Raw genomic sequence first — 22,927 nt, 5'->3', positions numbered from 1 at the left:
TTTTCAAGTGCCATAGCTAGTGTGAAGTGAAGCTGAATGGCATTACGGGGTAGATGCTTTACTGTATAAGTTGTTTACTTGAGAAGCAATCAAAAAGTGGAATTCAGATGCAAGTGTGAATATTCAAACAACCAACTGTTTGTTGTTCATGGAGAACGGGCTCTGATTGACAGAACTTTAGCGCATGTCCACAATACAAGTAAAGCACATGTAGCAAGGGAGGGTGGGGGCTTCTGTTAACTTGCCAACAGTCTGAGTGTGTGTGTGTATACGTGTTGTATGTACTGTATATGTGAGTTGGGCTTTAAGACAGTATATACGTGAATGGTGAATAGCACTTTGTGTGATGGACTGAATATGTGCGCATACTTGTTTGAGTCGGGGTTGGGGGGGGCTGGGGGGCTTGATGTGCGAGCATTGTGAAATGGACATGCAAAAGTACTGATTAATCGAGACCTTAAAGTGTCTCCTCCATGTTGTATATACTAAGCGAAGGACTTAAGTGATTTTCGTTAAATTCTATATTTTATGGCTTTTGTAGACATTTCTTTGTGGGATAAAAAAAAATAAAGAAAATTTTATGGATGCAATCTCGTCTTCATTTCATTTTATTATTAATCAGTCTTGTGTTCCAGTAAAAATATCGAAACTTCCTTAAAACAAGATCAATTTATTTTAGAAACAAAAGTGTGTAAGATTAGAGAATAGTTTTATTTAACCCTTTTGCAAATGTTCTAATTGTAAACCTAAACCTCTCTAAATTTGTTTAGATTTATGCTTAAATAATTTAAAAAAACTGCCATTGAATAAAAAATTTAATATATTTTCTGAGAACAAGGCTTATCTTACGCAGTAAGATACTTTGGCAGCAGAATTGGATGAGACGTTTGCCAGTGAAGTAAGAAGAACATACTTCAAGATACATTCTCTTATCATCTTACAAAAACAATTGAAAGAAATTTATATTTTTTTAGGATGTTTAGTTTTGTTTTGTTTTTTACTTGAAAACAGACAAGACTTGGAAGACAAAAATACTAAATTAGATTTTGCACTCATGGGGTGTTCCAAGGCCTCACATACTATTATATTTTTATTTATTTCTTTTTAAACATCAAAATATATGTTGAACAATGTTTACACTATTAGTATAGGTATACACATGAAGTAATAAAATAATTAAAAATTTGAAATGGAAAACTGACTTCCCTTGTCGACTTATATTGTTTATCATGGAAAAAAGCATCAGCTATGACCAACGCAAAAGTAAATGTTCTGTCACCTTGAGCAGCTCTTTACTATTTTATATATATCGAAACAGGGTGTGAACAAGTCAAGCTCCCTGGAAACTGAGTCTACTTCCAGGTTAGAGGTTAAACTGTGCTGCTCGTCTCATCAAAGGCAGGAACTGACTTCCTTTGGCTGCCGCAACTCCTCAAATCTGAAAAGCCAAACACAATATACTCAGTTGTGATGCATATTCATAATTTATCACAGAGAGATGCTTTTCTTAATATCCGAAATGAAAATTGTGGATTGCACATGAATAATTTGTTTTGATTTGATGTGGTTCTTGGAGAGGACGAAGACGAATAAAAAACAAAGCACCTTTGAAATATCAAACAAATGTGGCGGAGTGGTTTTCGTTGGTTTGTTTATTTTTTATCCCTGTACTTCTGAAGCAAAGCCTCCCTCTTGATACAAACAACAGGCATCTCATATGTCTTCCATGAGACAGTAATTAATATCTAATCAAAGTTAACACTCTCTAACGCACAAAGAACTATTAAATATGTAATCAAAGAGAACACTCCACATGCCACAAAGGAAACCACGCCCCTCTTCTGCATGCCTTTGCTGTCATGGAAATGAAATAATTTCTGCCTCATTAGAATTTTTTTTCTAAACCTTCAGGCTTAATTAGATGGCTTTTCCTGTTCATTTTGAAGTTTGCTCTTTTCAAACAAACTCTCAAATCACTTCTAAAGTTGGAGACATGGAGGTATGCCATGTGGACGTATTTGCGAGAGCTGCCACTGCAGGGAATGAAAAATAGAAGAGTACTGAAAGTTCAATCCTCAACCTGTGACATGAGTGTTACCTCACCTGAGAGACCGAGCTTCTTGCAGCAGGAGTTGCAGGTGTGCTTGAGAACAAAGCTCTGGATTGCATCATCACCCAAATTGGCAGGTCCAAACGCCATCTCTCCAGAGGAGCTACAACAGGAGCAAACTTTACTTAGAAGCAGTGTAAACAAACGCGTTGAGAAGTACAAATCTTAGCAAATACATTGAAACGTTTTGGATGCTACACATTTGTTGTGCCTATTTACCTTTTATCATCAAATCTGATCAGTGAGGGGTCTGTGAGGTCCGCTCCCACACCTTCAGCCAAAAATAAAAAATCAATTCATCACCTTTCAAACAATAATAATAAATACAGGCTCTTAGAGTAAGCCTATCTTATACCTTGTAGATCCAGCACTAGCAGTTCCCTGTTGGTGTACTCGTATGTCCAGTGAGAGAACGCTAGTATTGCTTCTTCCAGACCAGAGGAGGGCGAGATCTCCTCTCCTGTATTATTGTTGTATTTCCTGAAATGACCGCTCATGTTCTTCTCAACCGTCAACCACTGGCCATCAGAGCGCCAGTGCAGCAAGGAGACATCCAGAAACCTGCACACATACACGTGCTTAGATTTATGTATGCTTGGTCATCAACTTCTTACCATCGTAATAACACAGAAAGGATTCATAATGCTGACCTAGGACTGTAGGGCACACTGCTGGGTTTAATTTGGTTGAATCGCTGCATGAGTTTCTGTGCTGCTCTCTGTTGTTGGATTTCCTGCAGGGCGAAGAGAAATTAGTCAACAGAGAAGCAGAGAGAATAATAATGAATAATATAACCTGCAAAGTGATATATAATAATAAATACAGTATATAAATAATTAAAAATAATTTCATCAAAAATTTAAATATCTATCTATCTATCTAAAAATGAGATATGTTTCTTGTACACTGCTTCTCGAATGTTTCTTAAAGTAGCTTATTAGAATTATTTCTGAATGATCATGTGACACTAAAATTTGGAGTATTGGCTGCTGAAAATTCGGTTATTTTAAATTGTAATAATATTTATATTACTATTTGACCAGCCTTAGTGAGCATATGAGACTTTAGAAAAGTTTGACCAGTTTTAATTGTGTGTGTGTGTGTGTGTGTGTGTGTGTGTGTGTGGTATATACACACATTTAAAATATCTGCTGTATATACTAAGTGTAAAAATGTAAACAACTAAATTTACATGCATCAATTGTAGAAATGTACAGTTAATTTATTTAAAATGTAAAAACTGTACCCGCAGACAGAGATGAAGTGAAGTGCTGATTGGGAACACTTTCTGCCAGATGCGAACCACCTCTGGCCTAAAGGCTTTCACCACATATACTGATCCCAGCTTCAACACAACACCCTCAGCCCAGGTACACACCACCTTGGTGGCCCTGCGCAGACCCCCATCGAGTACCTCCTGGTGGGCTAAAGGCTGAAGAACAGCTGTACGTCCGTGCTGAATCCAGGTGGAAATTTTAGAGGACTGATCTTCAAGTGAAGACCCTGCTTCTGTCTCCTCAAGTGTATAAATACAGACCTCAACACCACCTGCACAGAACAGAGGACATTTATGTAAATAACTAAATCTGTAAATAATAAAAAAAACTATGGTTTGATTGTTTACCCAATAATGACACAGGGGTGAATGGTATAGAGTGAGCTAGTCTCATAAGGTTGTTCCTCTCCATTGCTGAAAGAAAGAAAAAAACACCAGAGACCAAAAGAGATCCATCATATCCACAGAATAACAAAACAAAATATTTGAGGTTATAAAGTCTAATTATTACTCACCCGAATAATGCTGGCCTAAATCTTCCGTCAACTTAAATGTAGAGCTCTTTACTAACATTACACATAGACAGAGCACACCAAAATCAATCCCATGCAATTTACTCACAACATAAACAGAATTACCATAAAAGTACAAGTAACTTACCTTCTTGTGTCATGCTGCTTACCCTACAAGAAGTAGAAAAATTAGGTGAACAGTTAGAAATATTTCTTCTTAATTAGCGTCTCGTCAAATCAAAAACTGAACTTACAAGGGTCTTTGACTGATAGACCTGGCCCAGCTGCTTAGAAGTGGCTGCCCGGGGGTCACAGTGTTCTGAGGAGAGGTCATAACATTCAGTCCATCAAATGTCTCACAAACAAGAAAGAAATCACCTTCATGATGTGAGCACTACAGGTGAACTATGCTGGGCCTTACCAGCCATGATGGGGCCAATTTTGTGAAATCCACTTGGTCAACATCTAATAAATAGAATGAAAAATGATCCCAGTGTCATTTTGCAGGTTGGTGTGATTTCATTTCAGGTAACAATTCCAGAAATAAGCTGAAATGTATCTAATGTAACTAATTTAGACATACAAATATATATATAATATTATTATTTCAGGGTTTCTGCAGATTTTATGAAGGTAAATGTAAGACTTTTTAAGACCAAGTACAGAAAACTTAAGGAATAAATTGAATAGAACACAATACGTCAATATGGTCTCTAAATAAATTGTATTAGCAGCGTTTCAAAGTTAGAAAATACAACTTTCAACAGATCTCCATTAGTCTGAAATTCATTTTACAAGAAAAAAAAGCACACTGCAAAAAAAAAATGTACGTTCTTCATAAGTATTGTTGTCGTTTTCCTGTGCAAATTTCTAAAGATTCTTAAATCAAGACACATTTGCTTGCAATGCAAAATGACATTACATAAAAAGTCTTGTTTTATAAGAAACTGATCAAAATGAAGCAAGTTTATGATTAAAACAAGAACAAATATCTGGCAATGGGCTCAGAAATATCAACTTAATTCAAAGGGAAAACAAGTTTCCATACCCCATTAACAGATATTTGTTCTTGTTTTAAACAAAACCTCACTTAATTGATCTGATCTCATTTCATTTTCCATCTCAAGTAAATTAATCTTGATTCAAGAACATTAAAGAAAACAAAACAAAAATGAGGAAGATACTCATTTTTTGCAGCGCATGCAAAATTCAGTGGCATGACTTTGTTAATTTAAGACTTTCTGCTCCAATTTAAGAGCCTTTTTAGCCCTTAAATTGTGGAGGCCCTGGACGGGGCCACATTAAAACGGTTTAAGACCTTTTTCAGACCCGCAGGAACCCTACATTTGGGCATCAAAAAAGTTTGAAAACATACTCAGCTGGGTTAGACTGACTGAGGTTCTGAATCTCCGGTCAAACAGGCCTTTTACTTTCCTCCTCATTTTTCTGCGTGGGTCAACCTCATGCATGCATCCCCGTGTTTCATCTAGTTTTACCTAAGAGACAGTGGCATTACTTAACCATATGTTTATCACTAGGTCTGACTGCTTGAAATTAAACAGACATAGCAGGTTGGCTTACATTCTCTGGGGTTCCTGCTCCGGTCTTTATGGACTTTTTCCCAAATGACCTTTGTCTCTTAAAGATCTTAGATAACCCTAGAGTCACATACATTAATGGATTAATTAACACAAACTGAGACTGACATATAGTGTGTGGTTTTTATGACTTGCATCCATAATACCTCTCTGGTCATGGCTGTGTTGGGGAGGCGCCAGAAGTGTCCATCTGCCGTGCTCTGATGTCGAGGCATCAGGCATGGCCACAGTCTCCATGCTGGCCGAGAGCGAGCGGCTCTGCTCCAGATCAAAGGCCCATTTCCTGCCTAAAAGTCCTTGAGGTCTTGTGACGTGTCCAGTATCATCAAGCCTGTAGAATGCCGGGTTTCTGATCCCCAGTGATCGATCCCCATCACTGTGGGAATCTGTAAGCAGGAACGTATGGCTGGAGGATCTGGACATTGCATGTAAGTTGTCCTCATCATCCTCTTCCTCCATAGACTCCTCATGGCTGGGTTGAAGCTGTAAGTCTCTCAGAGGCATGGTGGGAGAACTGGCACGTGATGGTTCCCCAGATCCATACATTCCCTTGTCCCTCCATCCAGCGCATAGGTGGGGTAAAGAGAGATGGCATACACCTTCTCTTGAATCGCCACGCTGTAGGGGCCACCTAAAACTACAATCTTCTTCCTCTGGGCTTGCCGACATGCATTTGCTCCTGACCTCAAAGGGTCCAACACTCGTCCCTGGTGGCAGCTCCAGGGAAGGACGCTGCCGGCCAGGCCCCAAGCCTCTGAGTAAGGAAGGTGGCATACTGCGGTAGTGCTTGGGAGACGGAAGTGCTTGGCTGGGGGCGACACTTCCGCCAATGCGGAGACAGCAGCTATGGGACACTTGCTCATGGCGGCATGCAATTGGCTGGCTCTGACCAAGACGGGCCACCTCTTGCTGCTGGTTGTCTGTGGCTGAGAGAAAGTTTAGAGTGTCCACTGCTAAAGCAGACAAGTCCTGCAACTGACCCAAGTGACCGTCTAAAGTGTGCATATTGTCCTGGATGATACTGATCTTCTCAGCAACCTCAACTAATATTCCAGCCATCTCTTCAGTCCTAGAAACAAACACCATAGACAAACTTGAGTTCATTCCATTTATTTCAGGTAAACCAAATCATTTTAAATGGAAATTCAGATGCATAGCTTTATTTACAAAGTTCAATCAACTGATAGATTAACTAAAAATGAATGATGTAATTTCCTGCTGCATCCAAAAGGATTTGGGAGATGCACTCACTTGTCAGCTGCAGAGCGAATCTGGTTGATTTGACTGCCTTGTTGACTCTCCTTTTTGTCTCTGAAATATCCAGTGACACACTTTTCCTCAAACTCATGCAACTTCTTCAGATCATCAGGGGCCAGGAGTAATTCTGTACACACACCAGCAATACACTTAAATATGTGATAATATTGTGTATAAAAAAAGGATTTTAAGAAACAACAGTATGCACTTTTTTTGTATTGGACCAATCATAAATGTACATTAATTTGTAAACAAGAAAAACATTTTGAAACTGTGAAAGTAAAACATTATGTTCTCACATTTTGTCAATATTCAACAATAGTGCAAATTGCTAAATAATTGAATTGGACTGAATTGTGAAAATGTAGCTTGTGTGTAAAATGTGTGTAAATCAAATCAAAAATAATTTCTAACCTAACATGTACACCACTAGTAAACAGATGTTTCTCAGTCAAATTCTGACAGGATCACGATAATCATGCAGCGAAGAATACCAAATACTAAGCTACTAATAGTAATATTTTAATTTAATAGTATAATCATTTAGTATTCTTAATGTTTATTGAATATTTGATTCTGCTGTTAGATAACATAAACACTTATTGTACAAAATAACTGAACACTACATGTCATTGTTTAAATTTAATTGGTTCATATTTACATTAATATTTTTTAAATCTTTTGAAATAAAGATGTTTCTTACTTTTTTTGAAGAAACGTAAACTCGTAAAGAACTATAAACTGGTATTGGTATCCTCTACTGTTTTTTTTTTTTTGTATTGTAACAATCCTGCCGAGTCAATAATGCAAGACATGTATGTTTTGTAAGACATAAAACAGAGAGCTATGATGGTTCATAAAAAATTCACACACTTACTCAGACCAGTTCTTCCCCGTTTGGATGCCTTTCTGTGCTTTTGCCACATTGAGCTGAGACACAATGTTACATGACTGAGAAGGATGAGAGGGGGCGGAAGCCACGGCTTCTCCTGATATGTCATGATGTAACGATAGCGGTTGTATTTCCACAGCTTACGGGATATGGAGCTCATGTCAAAGTAAACATTGCTGTGAAGTAAATAATAATGCAAAGTAGGTTAAACCATCACAAAGCAACCAAGACTCAACAATACATCAACACCGACTCCTGCAACAATCTTCCACTCTGGATGTCATGGCGCATATTAGTCCAACAACTCAACAGACCAAACTATCATCACACCAGGAAACAAATGAAAATATGTGAGCGAATGACAACTTATGCCAAGTCATAAAGATGAAGATGAAGTGCATACTTGAAGAATGCAATAAGTACATTAACCATGATAATGTACTGAACAAAAAGGTAGACGGCCTGCAGGAAGGGGGTGAGGAAAGCTCCAGGGACACAGGTTTCAGGATTACTACATGCTGTCAAAACAAGAAGGGATTATCACAATAAAATCTAACATAAAATATCTTACAAATTAATAATATCATAGCTAATAGTAATGATAGAGTAGATCATATGCAAGACGTGAAGAGTGAGCCATAACCTGACAACCAAATAATAGAGATAAGGTTTATTTAAATCAGATGAACTGACCAGACTGAATGGTGTCCTTTTGTTGTACTCACCATCAATCTCTCCAGCATACACCTCCCCAAAGATCATCCAATAGGGCTGAAAGACTACATCTCTGAGCAGATTCCAGGACGGATCCTCATTAGGGGACAGAATGGACTTCCTGGACGTGCCAAAACTGACCAGCACAATCGCCATAATGACTACGATATAGAACATGTTGCTCATCTGTGGGAGAATATATACACATTTTAAATTATATTTTCTATTTTTGTGAAATGTATCACAGTATTAGAAAACAACTGATCTTATGAAAAACATAACAACAGCAAATGTTGCATGTAGACAGTAATTATGTATTGATACATTTAAATCACACACCATTTTGGTGATCATGGTCAGGTAGGGTCCTGCATGCTGATTGACAGCAAAAAGGTCCAGAAGCCTGACAGACCAGAAGATGAAATCCAAAGAGTAGACAATGTGACTGGCTAAGCGTGTTTCTTGATGCCACCGGAGGGAGACCCCGACCAGGAACAGGAGGATGCCCATGAAGTCATTGATATTCCAGTACTCACTGAACCACACCTTCAACTTCTTAGTGAACTTCCTGGGCTCTAAAACCAACACCTAGAAAACACGTGGTACCCATGTGTACCCAGCACTCTCAACACAATATACTTAAAGTCCGCGTGAACCGGAAATTGCTGCCGACTTTATTTCAGTGTAGTGACGTATTTCCAGCTGAAACGGAATATTGAATAGAGGGCGTGGTTTTATTTTTGCGCTCCTCCTCTCTGTCTCTCACTCATAGCAGCCTAACGGTTGGAGGGGTGTATTTAAGGATATTCTGTCCAAGCCGGAAGGAATGCCATTCCAGAGTGGAAGCAAATGTTCAGATTTTGATTAAAGATTACCAAGACAAACAATTTGTTTCAGTGGATTAACTTGCACGGATTAACTGTTCACATCAAGACTAGCAATGTGCGCTAATAAAGTAAATAAAGTCCATTTTGATTTCATGCGGACTTTAATATATCAATCAGTGGCTCTGAACTAGTGGGTTGTGAACCAGAATTAAGTAGCAGGCTTGTTCTGAAAGGGTCATGAACAGCAGAGAAAAATGCTAAATGCAAATAATAAAACGTAACTAACCATTTAAATGATTAAACACTTCCCATATATCTGTTGTCATTTACGACAAATATGATACATGAAATCAAAAAGTATAGTACTGTGGCACAAATTCATCTCTCACTTGTTAAAACTTAGCTAAATTAGACATACTGTAGGAAAGGACAGAATACATATTTGAACATCAGGAACAAAAGTTTATATGCAAATGAAAATAATATACTACTCCAAAGTATGTTGAAAATATTGAAATATTGTATGATGCAATAATTGGATTGTAATTTACAGCAATATTCTAAGTAAATTCTGTTAAGGAACTCCAAATAAATAAATAAAGGCTGTTCAAACAAATGTGTTTAATGTTATTTTATGTCTTGAATCATTATGTAGTCACTTATGCATTAGACTGCTTTTAAATATTAGCAATATTTTGCTGCTGATTTAAAGGAGAGGACAAAAATGCTTTTTGTTTTAATTGTTACACTTCATTGTTCTATTTTTTTTTTTTTTACTGTTATTCAGAGATTTTTTAACCAATAAACAATCACTCAAACATTTAGTCAATGGCAGAAGTCTGTTAATAATTCCCACAAATGCACTGCTGCTGGGTTCATAGATAACAGAAGATGGGGAGTCAGACAGTGGCATTCTCAGGGTCAAGCTTGAGAACAGCCTAATCAGAAAGCAATAGCACCTTACTGAAGACCTTTGGAATCCAGCTTGGTAAAGATAAGACTTTTCAAAGACATGCTTTCTTTAATTGCCCTGAACAGCTGCAAAGGGCACTGAGCCAACTTTTCACAGACAAAAGGAGACATTGATGATCTCATACTGTATATTTCTTTTAACTGCTGGAGAGGGGTGTGATTTCAAGGGCACTCACCTCTCGAGCTTTCTCCGCTGCCATGGTCAGGATGTAAGTTATGACCAAGCACTCCTGAATGTTGGGTTTCTCATCCAGCCTCACCAGCACAGTATAAGAGAACATCATGAGGAAACCCAAAAACGCCATCTGTGTGGACAAATCAAATCTTCAGAGATGCAAGGTTGAAAAGAGAAGCAGCTGGAGCGAGAGGGTGTGAAAGAATTGGAAGGTGAGAGAGAAAGAGAAAGGTGGAGGTGGAATTAAGGGGAAACCTACTGTGTGAAACCAGAATTTGACCACTGGAGCCGTATAGAAGTCATACACCTTTCTGGTCCAGGGACAAAGACACCTGCTCCCTCTCTCCTCATCACCCTGAATCTAAAAAAAGTAAGTTATTAAAAACTACAACTTTTAATAATCATTATAATTTTGTGAGAATAGAAGTCCTACAACACAGAGAAATAATATATTTGGAATCGACCCAACTTCAAAGAGTGAGCATTTAAAGCATCAGATGACAAAACTGCATCACATGCTTAAAAGAGAACATTTTCATCTGTTGATGTAGATGCTAATATAGTTATCTTTATATTTATCATTCTTGGTGTGAATGGCCCTCTGGTGAATCGGTTGAATCTATTTAGACAGTTCAGGCAATTGATTCGCCAATTCATGTCCCTGCACAGAAATCCTTGCTGTGCATTTTATGCCTTATAGAATAGCTATATAGAATATAGAAGAGAATATAAAATACGTATATACTTAAATCAAATATATATAAACTATACATATAACACCATATATACATTTTCTCAAGAAAATGCAATACTTTTGCGTGAAAATGCAAATGTTTTGCCAACGAATGCAGTTTCTTAAAGGAAAGCATTGCTTTTGTGAGAGGACAAAAAGTTTTTGGGGGGAGGCAATACTTTTCCAAGACAACACAAAAGCATTTTTCCTCCCATCTCATATTTTTCCATCATCATGTCCCTGTGGGGCTCTATTGATAGCTACCTATTGCAGCTACTAGCCTATTCTTCAAAAGAATGGCTTTACTATAGTTTATAAAGTGTGACCAGTGTAGTTTGATTCATAAACAAAGGACTCAAAAAGAGTGGTCAGTTTGAATCAGTCCAACAAACTAAATGGGCTTACATGCTACAAACACATAATTAGTGTGTAGTGTGTTAGCAAAACTGTGATGTTTGTTACAGTGTGTGTAGTGTCTGTCTAGATTCCTTACGGCATTTGCTGCCCCTTCTTGCTCTGATGCCCCAGGGCTTCCTGGGTCCCACCCAAACTGCAAGGCTTCCTGGGGCTGAGGAACATGGGACATCTCTGCCTGATTCTTAAACTCTAGCATCTGAATGGCCACAGGCATCAGGATACTGGCAATAATCTGGGGAGAAAGGATGTGGTTTTGGACAAAAAAACAAAAACAAAACACAAATCTGGGTCACAAATGTGCTGTTAAATGTTAAATGTCAAGACAAAAAAAAAAAAAAGTTAAATCTTTGACACATGGCTGTCAGCTTCACATATATGTTTGAAATGTAAGATATTTGTGTCATTTCTGTTTTACTTCTGGGAAAGTTGACGGATGAGTCATTTCTTATTTTTGCCTCTTTGTTATGTAATTACAGCAGAGAATGAAAGAGGAGAATGGGATCGGAACATGTTGCAGGTAAAACTTAAACCTGCATTTTTCATGTAAGCACCACAGTCCAATGTGTCTGAATGCACTGAAAGTAATCTGAAAAGTCTGAAAGTAATTTATACATTCATATTTTATAAATATGACTATATTCCTGATCAAATAAGTCTGTAAAGTAGCTTACAAAATGGTAATGTTTATAATTCAACAACACCCCAAATACTAAACCTTTAAAAGCAACCAAATTCAACAGATAATTACCCATTCTGCAGCTTTGTAACTGCAGAAAGTAAATGACAACTAATTAAAAATACCAATGTCCAACAATTAAAAAAAGAGTGGTTTGTATTAGCTATCATGTAGAAGAAAAGGATTTTAAAGTAAGTCACACTTTTTAAACGCAATCATCAAGCATCTCAATTCAACACACCTTGAACCAGGAGTTCTTGCTCAAGTTGAGCCGGCCCATCCACAGGTCTGTGAGGAGCATCTGAGTGCAGTTGTGAGCCACAAAGGGCCTGAGTCTTGAGGAGACGGCCATTTGCAGACAGGTGAAGTTACTCCAGTCCTTCATCTCCCAGGTCAGCAGCTTCATCGCCATGCGTTCGTTCTCTCTGAAAGCCTGATCCAAGAGATCCACAGCCAACTGTCCAAACTCTCTAAAAGATCAATACAATGGCATTGTTTTACCAACTTTTTTATCACTAGACACGTTCCAAACTCAAAATCTTTAAATACATCTGAATCTTTCAAGATTCAGTTCCTTCTAATCCAATTAAATCTCCATTAAGTAACATTTAGCTACGGAGGCCACACGTTGTGCACAACACAACGAAATCTCCACAACACAACAATTTCGACAACACAACGCACAGGACTAATTTAATTGTGTTGTGCTAATTTCATTTGTGTTGTGCTAATATTGTGTTGTGCTAATTTAGTTGTTGCGACTAGTTTCCGTTGTGTTGCGGTTTGTTTCCATTGTGTTGTGGCTTGTTTCTAGTGCTGTGAAACAATTAATTGCGATCAATCGCATCCAAAATACACACATATACAGTATATGTTTTGAAAATATTTACATGTATATATTTATATTTATTTACATATTAAATGTGTATATTCATACAATTTATAATATGTAAATATATTTAATAAATAAACAACAAATTTTTTCTTAAATATACATGCATGTGTGTGTATTTATATATACATAATAAATATACACAGTACACACATATATTATGTGAACAAAAACTTTTATTTTTGGATGCGATTAATCGCGATTAATCATTTGACAGCACTACTTGTTTCCATTGTGTTGCAGCTTGTTTCCATTGTGTTGCGGCTTGTTTCCGTTGTGTTGCGGCTTGTTTCTGTTGTGTTGCGACTTGTTGTTGCGGCTTATTTCCATAGTGTTGCGGCTTGTTTCTGTTGTGTTGTGCGAATTTTTCATTGTGTCATGGTTTGTTTCCATTGTGTTTCGGCTTGTTTCCGTTGTTTTGTGCTAATTACGTTGTGTTGTGGCTTGTTTCCATTGTGTTGCGTCTAGTTTCCATTGTGTTGTGGAGATTTTGTTGTGTTGTGCACTATTGGGCCACCGTATTTAGCACATGTTGTTTGCATTACAAGCTTTAGAGTGAGGAAAAACACAAACTGACAGAGAGTTCTTCTTCAGCTCCTCTGCCATGCTGTCACCCATATTGCTGTCTCCGGCTTCCACTGCCATAGCACGGTAAAGCTTGCAGGCCACAACCGCCCTGGCCATAGCCTGCTCTCCATGCTGCCACAGAAACATCGCCATCTCTTGCCGATGCTTGAGCACTGCCCACACAAACAGGTCGTTAAAAGTGCATAAAAACTCGGGGCTCGAGGTTGACTTCACGTCCTGAGGCGCAACCGCACCCTCCTGCAAAGACACAATTCTGGGTGTTTTTAATAAATGGAATGATTGCGAATGTATTCATAAGCATATGACTCAGTATTGCGGCTGTGAACAGAATGGAGATGTTGAGAGAACCTGGTGTCTGCATGGCCGAGCAGTTCTGTGGAAATGGGAGCGAGATGGGGAGGTCTCTGGAGTTGGAGCTGCTTTCCTGGCTTTGCTGAAAGGGCTGGATGTCTCCTTACCACCCTCCTATCCCAGATCAAAAAAGCTCATTAAATTTAAGTTCAATAATGTCTACAAGAAATGGAAACTCAACTTTCAAAACACAGAAATGCATGCATTATTGGAAAAGAAAGCAGACCTTAGCTGGGTTATGAATGTGACTGTACATGGCTCTGAAGCTCTTGCGTGTATACGTGCTTCGATAAGCTCCACCAATTAAGTATTCAATCACCATTCCAATGTCGATTAAGGATATCCTATAAACAGCAGGCAGACGAGTCTACAAAAACAGAAAATGCTTATGGAAACACTATTTCAGGTCAAGGACCCCTTGGTGGATTGACAAACCGAGCATTTTAAGCCTGGCCTATAATAAGGATATATAATATAGAATACATTTTGGGGTCAGTAAGGTTTTAGTTTGGAGCCATAGTAAGATTATTTTATCTTTTTGAAATAAGTCGCCAATGCTCATCAAGGCTGCATTTTGTATTTAAAAAAAACAGCAAAAAGAGTAATGTTTTGTAAATACAGTAAACTTGTAATATTGTTACAATTATAAAAAAAACTGTTTCCCATTTTAATATATTTTAAATTGTAATTTATCTCTGTGAGAATTACTCTAGTCTTCAGTGTCAGGTGATCCTTTAGAAATCATTCTAATATGCTTATTTGGTGCTCAGTGAATTAAGTTAATTAATTGCGTCAATATTGTATTTTTGTTTAATGGATCCACAAAAATTCAAACAATTATTGTCTGACTTGCTGTTGACAACCCACACAACGAAGAACAGAAATAACTTCAAGGTTGCACTTCACACAAACCTGTTTGGCATCCTCAATGATGTGTCGAAGAAAATGATCAGAGGAGCCTTTATGCTGGAAAATACAAATCATTTATCATAAGAAGGATCAGAGATATTCGCTTATATCAGAGACAAAAGCTTACTGCGAGTAGTAAATGGGCATTACTATATTGTAGAGCTGTTCCAGACGAGAAATGGTCAAGAAGCGTCTCATGGTCATGCCGTTCTCAATCAGCAGCTTCACAAAACTGACACGATCCATTACCAATGCATCCAACATGGTCTGCTCCAGAGATCCCACCTACCAAATCCAGCACTGGATTATACACGTCTGCTCTAACTCATAAATGCCTTAATCCTGGCTGTAAAATCATAACTGTACCTGCCATTGTTGTCCGTACACTAGAATGTTGTCCTTTGCCACATCAGCTCTGTCCCAGGCCAACGTGATATTTAGCTGCTCCTCAGGGGAAGCTCTGGTACCTGTATTTTAATTTTTGGATGAACAACCACATTAATCCAATATTTAATTAGTATGATAACAATAATACTTACCTCTCAGTGATGTAGTCAGGATCGCAACATCTGCCTCTTGAAGGTCCTCAGATTCAGAGTCAAAAATGGTGATCTAAAATGAAAAGTCGTCGAAGTATGACCTCATTTAAAAAATCAGTCCATAAAGGAACATTTATTTTAACCAACACAGATGGCCAGCATTAAAACAGATTTGTAAACTAGTGGCACTGCTGTGGTGTCATGTTCAATATAGCCAGCCTTTATTTATTTTGTTTGGTATTAGTATGAAACCACCAGCATCCCATGCCAATATATAAATGCATGTAACTCTATAAGACACCCAGAGGAGATGTTCTTCTCTTAACATGCCTTTGGCATTTCGTCTTCACATGAGTGATTCATACCCAATCAAAGAATCTGTGTGCCTGGGGACCAAATTAATCCCTTCTACTCGATTAATATGGAAATACGTTTCATGCGCCATCATTCCAATTATTCTGTTCTCTCTCAATTTAGAAGCTCAGAGATGTGGGGTGGGTGTGGTAAACTACAACATTCCGTTTGATGGAGGCTTAGCATCAGAGCTTTCGGCATAGTGACAGAGACCGATACACAGCAGGCATCTTATCACACAAAACAACCAGTGTTTACCGCCAAGTAGGAGGAGAGAGGAAGAAGACAGAAGAAGAGGAAACAGCCAGAGAAATGCAGAAGGGGATTTGAATATGTTGCACTAGGTTCACAGCTTAGAGGACAAGAACTTCACTGATGAGTGAGGAGTTCGAGATTAAGTTAGGACTGACTGGTATTTTCATGAACTGACGATTAGAATCTGCAAACTGATCTGTATCTCCTGAAACCAAGAGAGTGAAAATGTCTTTATCTATCCAGAAAATGTTCAGTCAGTCATAATAAATAAATAAACACTGACATTTGAAATGACTTTGAGATGAATCTTAGTACATGGCTAGGCACCAAAAATAAAATTAAATGAAATTAATAATTATTTTAGTTTGTAGAGTGATACAAGAGACATGAAACTAGCAGAGCTATGTAGGAAACCAGTTGTTTGTGACAATGGTCAATGACACTGTTTAGCAGCCATTATACAAAAATTTGTCATAATTGACCAATCAGGGTCATGTGTTCCAACAAGATGTAAAATAAGGTTATTTAACTTACAAGCTCTCTATATTCCATGCATTCCATAAGTATGCTGAGAAGTTCAGAGGCCTCTTGTCTGTCCACAACAAACATTTCCCGAATCCTCAGCAGGACATCCTCCTTAATATCCGAGTCCAACATTCTATGACAAATATATGAGACATACATACAGAAACAGGTCAGACTATTCAATGTAACAGAACCCAAATATTATTTAAATTCATGTACACTTATGCGAGACATGCCTTTCTACAGCTGTTTGTTTGTGTATTAAAGCCAGCAGGTCTGCAGCTCTGCCTGTTCCCTCAAACACCAGCACAGGCACAGGAGAACTTCTGCGCACATACTCCAGCACCACTGAGAGGATGGCAGGACCCCCTTCTACTACAACACACACTAAAGGCACATGCTGAGGCAGCCCTAAAATCAATACACATGCATATATATATATATATATATATATATATACACACATCAGAAATGCACATATCTTTTAACTCAAAAGACATTTGACATTTGTAAGAAAACACTTACTAGGGTGGATTTTCAGAAAGTGTATATGCCTTTCTAGCCTTTTCCTCAAGTCTATTTGACAACCTGATTTACCCATGGTCCCATCATCAACTAACAGGAAGTGTGAATGCATGCCGTTCAGGCTGGCACGTTTACTCAGAGGATTACCTAGAGCCTGGTAGTGCCTCAAAACCTAGGACAATAAACCCCGACATCAGTATAGCAGAACCAAAACAAAATAAAGAAAATATATATATATAACATAATCCACGAAATAAACCAGTACAAATAATAATTGAACAAAGTAACAATTAACAAATTGTCAATGTCACAGATTTACTGCAGTGGTCCAGAAATGCGTAATCTTAAATGCATTATTTGTTTTATATCATCACATTTCTTTGTTTTGAATTTCTCAAAATCCAGGTTTAAATGATTTTGAATTTAGATTTTAAATCCCCTTCACCTCAGATCCTACTGTACATTGCAATATAATTCAATAGCATAGTGTAGAAATGTAGAACTCACATCCTGGCCAATAAGGTCACTGTTATTCTCAATAATGCCCCAGGGTGGGATCCCGACAACATTCCTCTTCCTGTGGTCATGTGACCCATACACTTTTACAGCATCACCAACATACTTAGACACACCTGAATACAATGAGAAAGAAGGTCCAGTGTTGTTACTGTAACTAAAACTATTAAAAAGGTTTTGGTAACTGAAATATAAAGCTAAATCTAAATATAAGATGAAAACTTTAACTTAAGATACTTAATTGACATGAGAAATACTGCCTTGGCAAGTAAGTGAAATCAATACATTTTTTAAGTACCAAAAATACTGCAATATAAATATATTTAAAAAAAAAGAAAATTAATAAAAATGAAAAAAAACAACATTTCTCAAATTTAAAAATATGAAAACTGAAAATATAAAAATAAAAGCCAATTGAAAATATGAATAAATACTACAATAGGATATAAATACTACTAAAATAACCGTGATAAGGTCATAATGATATGAAAGAGGTTATGTGTACTGTGCTTCACTAGAAAACAGTGTGATAGCAAAAACAAGACATTTAAAGTATATGTATCCAGCCACAAACACAAACCCGTATTGATCCCGTCAGTCAGTATCCATGCTCCAGTGCTCTCTGCAGCTGTGATGAGCCCTGTGCTGAAAGCCTGGCACACCCGTGGAGACAGAGGGAAGTTGTCTGTCCCTCCATGCACAGAGATCACCAACTTGGGCATCTCCATGTGCCATTCTCTCAGCATCAGTTGGACCAGGAGCTCTGGTGGAGTGTCATAGGAAAGACGCACATACTGTAGAGAAAACAGCACTTTACTGTATGAACTATGCACAATTCTATATATTATAACTACACTGTTAATAGACATAAACACATCTGCCTGATAAGTTTTTCCTCCTTGTAAGCGCCAACCTTGGCACGACACGTGCGCTTTGTGCTGCCCTGGAAGTCCAGTGATCCGAAAGCATCAGTGGGGCTGACGCTGGTGTGTTGCAGCACTGACCACTCCTCCTCATCAGGACCAGGGACATGTCCCAGCAAGCCAGAGTACAGACCCACATGCTCCGCGATCAGCCTCCCACAGCAACATCTGAGGAAAGAGATTAAATGAGCCAAGCTGAATGAGAATAGAAGAGAGATAAAAGGTATGGAAATTTGTTTCCATCACGGAATTTTTAAAAAATGAGGTAATTGTGAATTTTTTATGACACAATTCAGACTCCGATTCTCAATATTCTGAGAAAGAAGTCAGAATGGCACAAATCTTTCAATTCTGACTTTTTTCCTCATAATTCTGAGTTTACATATTGCAATTCTGTTTTTTTTTTTTCCCACCGTGGTTAAAAAAAAGTAAAAAAGGTAACTGCAACAAGTCTGACTTTTTTTTTTTCAGAATTGCAAGAAAAATGTCAGAATTATGAGATATAAACTCCTATTCTACCTTATTTTTAAACCTCGTGTTTTTTTTCCAGTCACGATTACTCGATATGGAGTTAAAAATTATTTTATAGAGATCACACTCACAAAGAGCAACATCTATACAATGAAATATTTTATGTCCGAGTATGACTAGAAGACATTTAACTATTTAGCTGACAATCAAATCCCCTGATTTTACCAAGAATTCCCATGACTTTTAAAGACTTGAATACCACAGTTTAAAAATTTCCATGACTGTGAGCTTTATGCACAAAAATGATTAAAATGAGAAAACATTTTCATGGTAATAAATAGAGGATGAATGCACTGATGATCAAAAAATAATACCTTACTAAGCTTTGGCACACTTGACACACTGGATAACACCTGCAAATAAGCAAAAGCTGCAATTCATATGGGTCCTTTAAGACAAAATGAATAACCTCAGAAGCACCCGATTAACTCGCATTGTCATTGCTAAAAGATTATATGCAGACATGACAACCAAGATTATTAAGCACACCTGTGATGATCACGTGAGGCTGGCAGAAATGTCACACAATCTCTCTTGGAAAAAGTGGCCTGGATCCAACTGCGTCTAGACTGAAGGGAAAACAACTGTACTATAAGGTTTGTTATACTATAGGCCTACTTTAATGAGCCGAGATAACCACCACATTAGAAGCATTGAGCCGAGATAACCACCACATTAGAAGCATTGCTGTTATTGTTACTTAAAACAACTTAAAAGTCTTTATTAATTCATAATTTTAATAAATACAATATTAGTATATAAATAATGCTAAAATAACCCAGATGTGGTCATAAAGAATTACAGATAAACAAACTTTCTTAGGGCATGTTTTACACATCTGAGTTAAGGCTGCTCTGAATGTGTGCCTCTGTGCCTGCTCAAAATATGTAAAGAGGTAATGCCATAAAAGCCAGATTAAATTATGACCCACTTTAGCTTATAGTATCAACATATACATTTATAACTGCTGTGTAAGTGCATTTATGACACCTCTAAGCAGCATTAAACAGTATATGTAAACACATCTAAATAGAAGCCACTTCAGAAGCACCTCTATGCCACCTTTTTACAGATATAGCCTACATGCACTCTTATATTGTGTGTGCGTGCGTGCGCGTAATGCAACGTACCATTTCTCCTCAAATCTCTTTCACAGCTGAGTCAGTCATGAATACTTTTAGACAGCCTTTTCAGCCTTGCAGATTTTGCAGATTAAAAAAACAAAACAAAGCATTGGTGTGAGGTGGAAAATTACGTCTATACATCCTTTTCCGGGAATTATTAGGTGAAATACAAGACACAGATGAGAAACAATATTCCTAATTTAAAACAACTACATCTAGCCGACCAAAGAAATAAAAGGGTGGAGGAGGGCGTCCTCACCCAAAACAGAGACTGAAACATACAGTACTTTCACTTACTGTAGGCTACTACAACCTGAAGAGCCACATCTGTTCAGAAATAGTAGATAAGTGCATTTGAAGAAAAAGAGGTCGCAGACTGCTGTAACTACGCATTTAAAACAACAGTGCTGTGTGGAATGGGGAATGAAATAACTCAAACACAAGTTTTAACATGTCTTAGAGTAAAGCCCTGTAGGATACAACTTTTCGTTTCATACAACAAGGCAGCTAGAAACTTATACCATACGCTGACGCTCTGCGTAGCTGTTTAATTACCTGTGTAATAGCGTTGTTTTCCCAGTCATGTTTTCCATAAATTCAGCGGATTCTTATTCCTGCATTAAACGCGCATAATAGATGAGATGCGATCAGCTAGGAAGTGTGTGGTCTCTTCCAAGGGCTGTAAAGTGTCGAGTGTGGACTCGCAACTGGAACTTTAATGCGAACTTGTTTCGTTCTGGGAAGCTCGTGCTATAGAGAGCTCGTGCGCAAGAGAGACCAATAGTAGTTGCATAACAAACGTAACTTCATTCTTCACATTCTTCCTGTGTTCATTTCGAAATGTTTCTTAGATGCTATGAGATTCAAGTATTATTTTTTTTCTCGTTTAAAGACTTGGTTTCAAAAGCAGCGAAGCAAAGGGGAAAATAATGTTCGTGAATTACTAACTTAACGAGCGCAGGCGGTTAAAGATAGTTAAGGACGTTCAGCCAGACCTCAATCACGAGATCCCATCTTTACAAACAAACAATGTTTAGTTATGAAAATCTTAATTGCTGCATAAATATCAGAAAACGTTGCTGCAAATAGAAGTTAATGGGTTTATTTGCACATAAGCTCACGATTCCTCGCATTTAAAATAATACTGCAACTAGTAATATAGGCTACTGTTAACACCATTTCGATGCATTAGTTGTACGTACGGTCAAGTTTCTCACTGTTATAGCGCCTCCCTCTGTCAAAAACCAGAGGATGTAACATTACATGCTTGCGACCAGTGTTGGGGAAAGTTACTCTTTAAAAGTAATGCATTACAATATTGCGTTACTCCATAAAAAAGTAACTAATTACGTTACGTAGTTACTTTTTATGGAAAGTAATGCGTTACGTTACTTTCGCGTTACTTTGTACATCTGGACAGGGCTTGCTTGTTTGTTTTTAATATAAAAAAGTTATATTTTTGGCAAATATAAAAGCCTTTTTACACCAAAAGTGAAATGAATAAGCCTCAGGCTGAAGGGAAAGTAAATTTACGTCCGTAGAGTAGAACGCAGAAGAAGAAATCTCAACACACTTCAGCAATAAAAAAAAGACACAAATGTTTGTCTAGAGTAATTTTGGCTTATTAGTACGGTTGAACTGGATCATCGAAGGTCAGAAGCAAATAGAATGGTATTAAATACATAAAGGATATTTGTGTTGTTTAACATTTAATTATTGCAGGTTTGCGTTATATTCCGAGTTGCATTATTTTTATTCATTTTGAGGAATACTGAATCTGTGGGGGTTTTTTTGTGAGTGAGATGAATTAATGCATATTCATATTTATTTTAGAACTACAGTAACATCTTCTGATTTCTCTCAACATGGGGACAGGAGAGCTGTCAGTCAATAAACTGGAAAAAAAAGTAACTTGCGTTACTTATTTGAAAAAGTAACTCCGATATCTTCTTGTAAATTAAAAAGTCATGCGTTACTTTACTAGTTACTTGAAAAAAGTAATCTGATTACGTAACTCGCGTTACTTATAATGCATTACCCCCAACACTGCTTGCGACAGGCCCACCGAGCTTACTGACAATTTGATGTTATTAACCTTATCTAATATCTTATGAAATCGGATTGGCTTATGGCTGCCATTATTTTTAAATATGTAGTTGTCCTCATATATCAGTTTACATCAAACACATGGCATAAAAAATATTTACAGTATGTCTATCATGTAAACAGTTGCCAACATACTTACATTTTTATTTACTTATCCCATTCAGGAATTGTAACAAAAATAGTTTGCCATACCTCAAATAGATTTTCACTCGAATGTAATGCATAAAAAAAATCTATCAGTTTTTCCACTTTACATGGCGGTAACCTTCTATAACGGCAAATATACAAATTACATTAAAATATGTAATAATTAAAAAAAACAAACAATTCTAGCCTGTCATCAGAGGTGTGGAGCTTGATTCTCACGTGCTTCCATTTCACCCAAAATAAATAAATACATTTTGTCTTCATTGTCCTTGAGGTTAAAGCATGTCTCTGAAGTACGGAGTTGTTTCATTAGATTAAGTACCAACAAGACTGCACATTATTATCATTTTTCATGTACATCCCATTTCCACGTATTCCTAGAGAACTCAAATAGGATGAAGTATTAAAAGTTAGCTTACCATTGCAGCATTTTACTTGCATGCTTATTTTAGCTTAGCAGATGAGCAGGACTATCTCTACATG

The 22,927-nt window shown here is 37.4% G+C and overlaps 1 protein-coding gene across 2 annotated transcripts; it reads right to left on the bottom strand.

Moving 5' to 3' along the window:
* Positions 1 to 912: 912 nt before the first annotated feature.
* On the bottom strand, positions 913 to 22,927 carry LOC107673408 (transient receptor potential cation channel subfamily M member 6-like). 2 transcript variants are annotated; one of them, XM_016466990.1, is made up of 39 exons: positions 22,864 to 22,927; positions 19,557 to 19,636; positions 19,382 to 19,420; positions 18,527 to 18,704; positions 18,194 to 18,407; positions 17,605 to 17,729; positions 17,098 to 17,269; positions 16,809 to 16,983; positions 16,582 to 16,705; positions 15,439 to 15,511; positions 15,266 to 15,366; positions 15,050 to 15,184; positions 14,903 to 14,956; positions 14,217 to 14,357; positions 13,988 to 14,104; positions 13,629 to 13,876; positions 12,401 to 12,629; positions 11,560 to 11,715; positions 10,593 to 10,694; positions 10,335 to 10,463; positions 8,699 to 8,947; positions 8,371 to 8,545; positions 8,049 to 8,163; positions 7,631 to 7,821; positions 6,748 to 6,880; positions 5,643 to 6,565; positions 5,480 to 5,556; positions 5,274 to 5,394; positions 4,320 to 4,363; positions 4,153 to 4,217; positions 4,047 to 4,069; positions 3,902 to 3,952; positions 3,735 to 3,800; positions 3,357 to 3,658; positions 2,761 to 2,843; positions 2,466 to 2,671; positions 2,330 to 2,381; positions 2,104 to 2,213; positions 913 to 1,438 (listed from the first exon to the last, which is right to left on the bottom strand). In XM_016466990.1, exons 1-39 carry the CDS (start codon positions 22,864 to 22,866, stop codon positions 1,371 to 1,373), a joined length of 5,649 nt encoding a protein of 1,882 aa, XP_016322476.1. In that variant the 5' UTR covers positions 22,867 to 22,927; the 3' UTR covers positions 913 to 1,370. The 2 variants fall into 2 exon arrangements, with proteins under 2 accessions (XP_016322476.1, XP_016322474.1); XM_016466988.1 differs by lacking the exon at positions 22,864 to 22,927 and adding an exon at positions 20,198 to 20,272.

The sequence above is a fragment of the Sinocyclocheilus anshuiensis genome, unplaced genomic scaffold (genome assembly GCF_001515605.1).
Source record: "Sinocyclocheilus anshuiensis isolate Anshui unplaced genomic scaffold, SAMN03320099.WGS_v1.1 scaffold508, whole genome shotgun sequence".
Lineage (NCBI taxonomy): Eukaryota > Metazoa > Chordata > Actinopteri > Cypriniformes > Cyprinidae > Sinocyclocheilus > Sinocyclocheilus anshuiensis.
The sequence above is the reverse complement of the archived record's forward strand: the minus strand, read 5'-3'. Positions and strand labels throughout refer to the sequence as shown.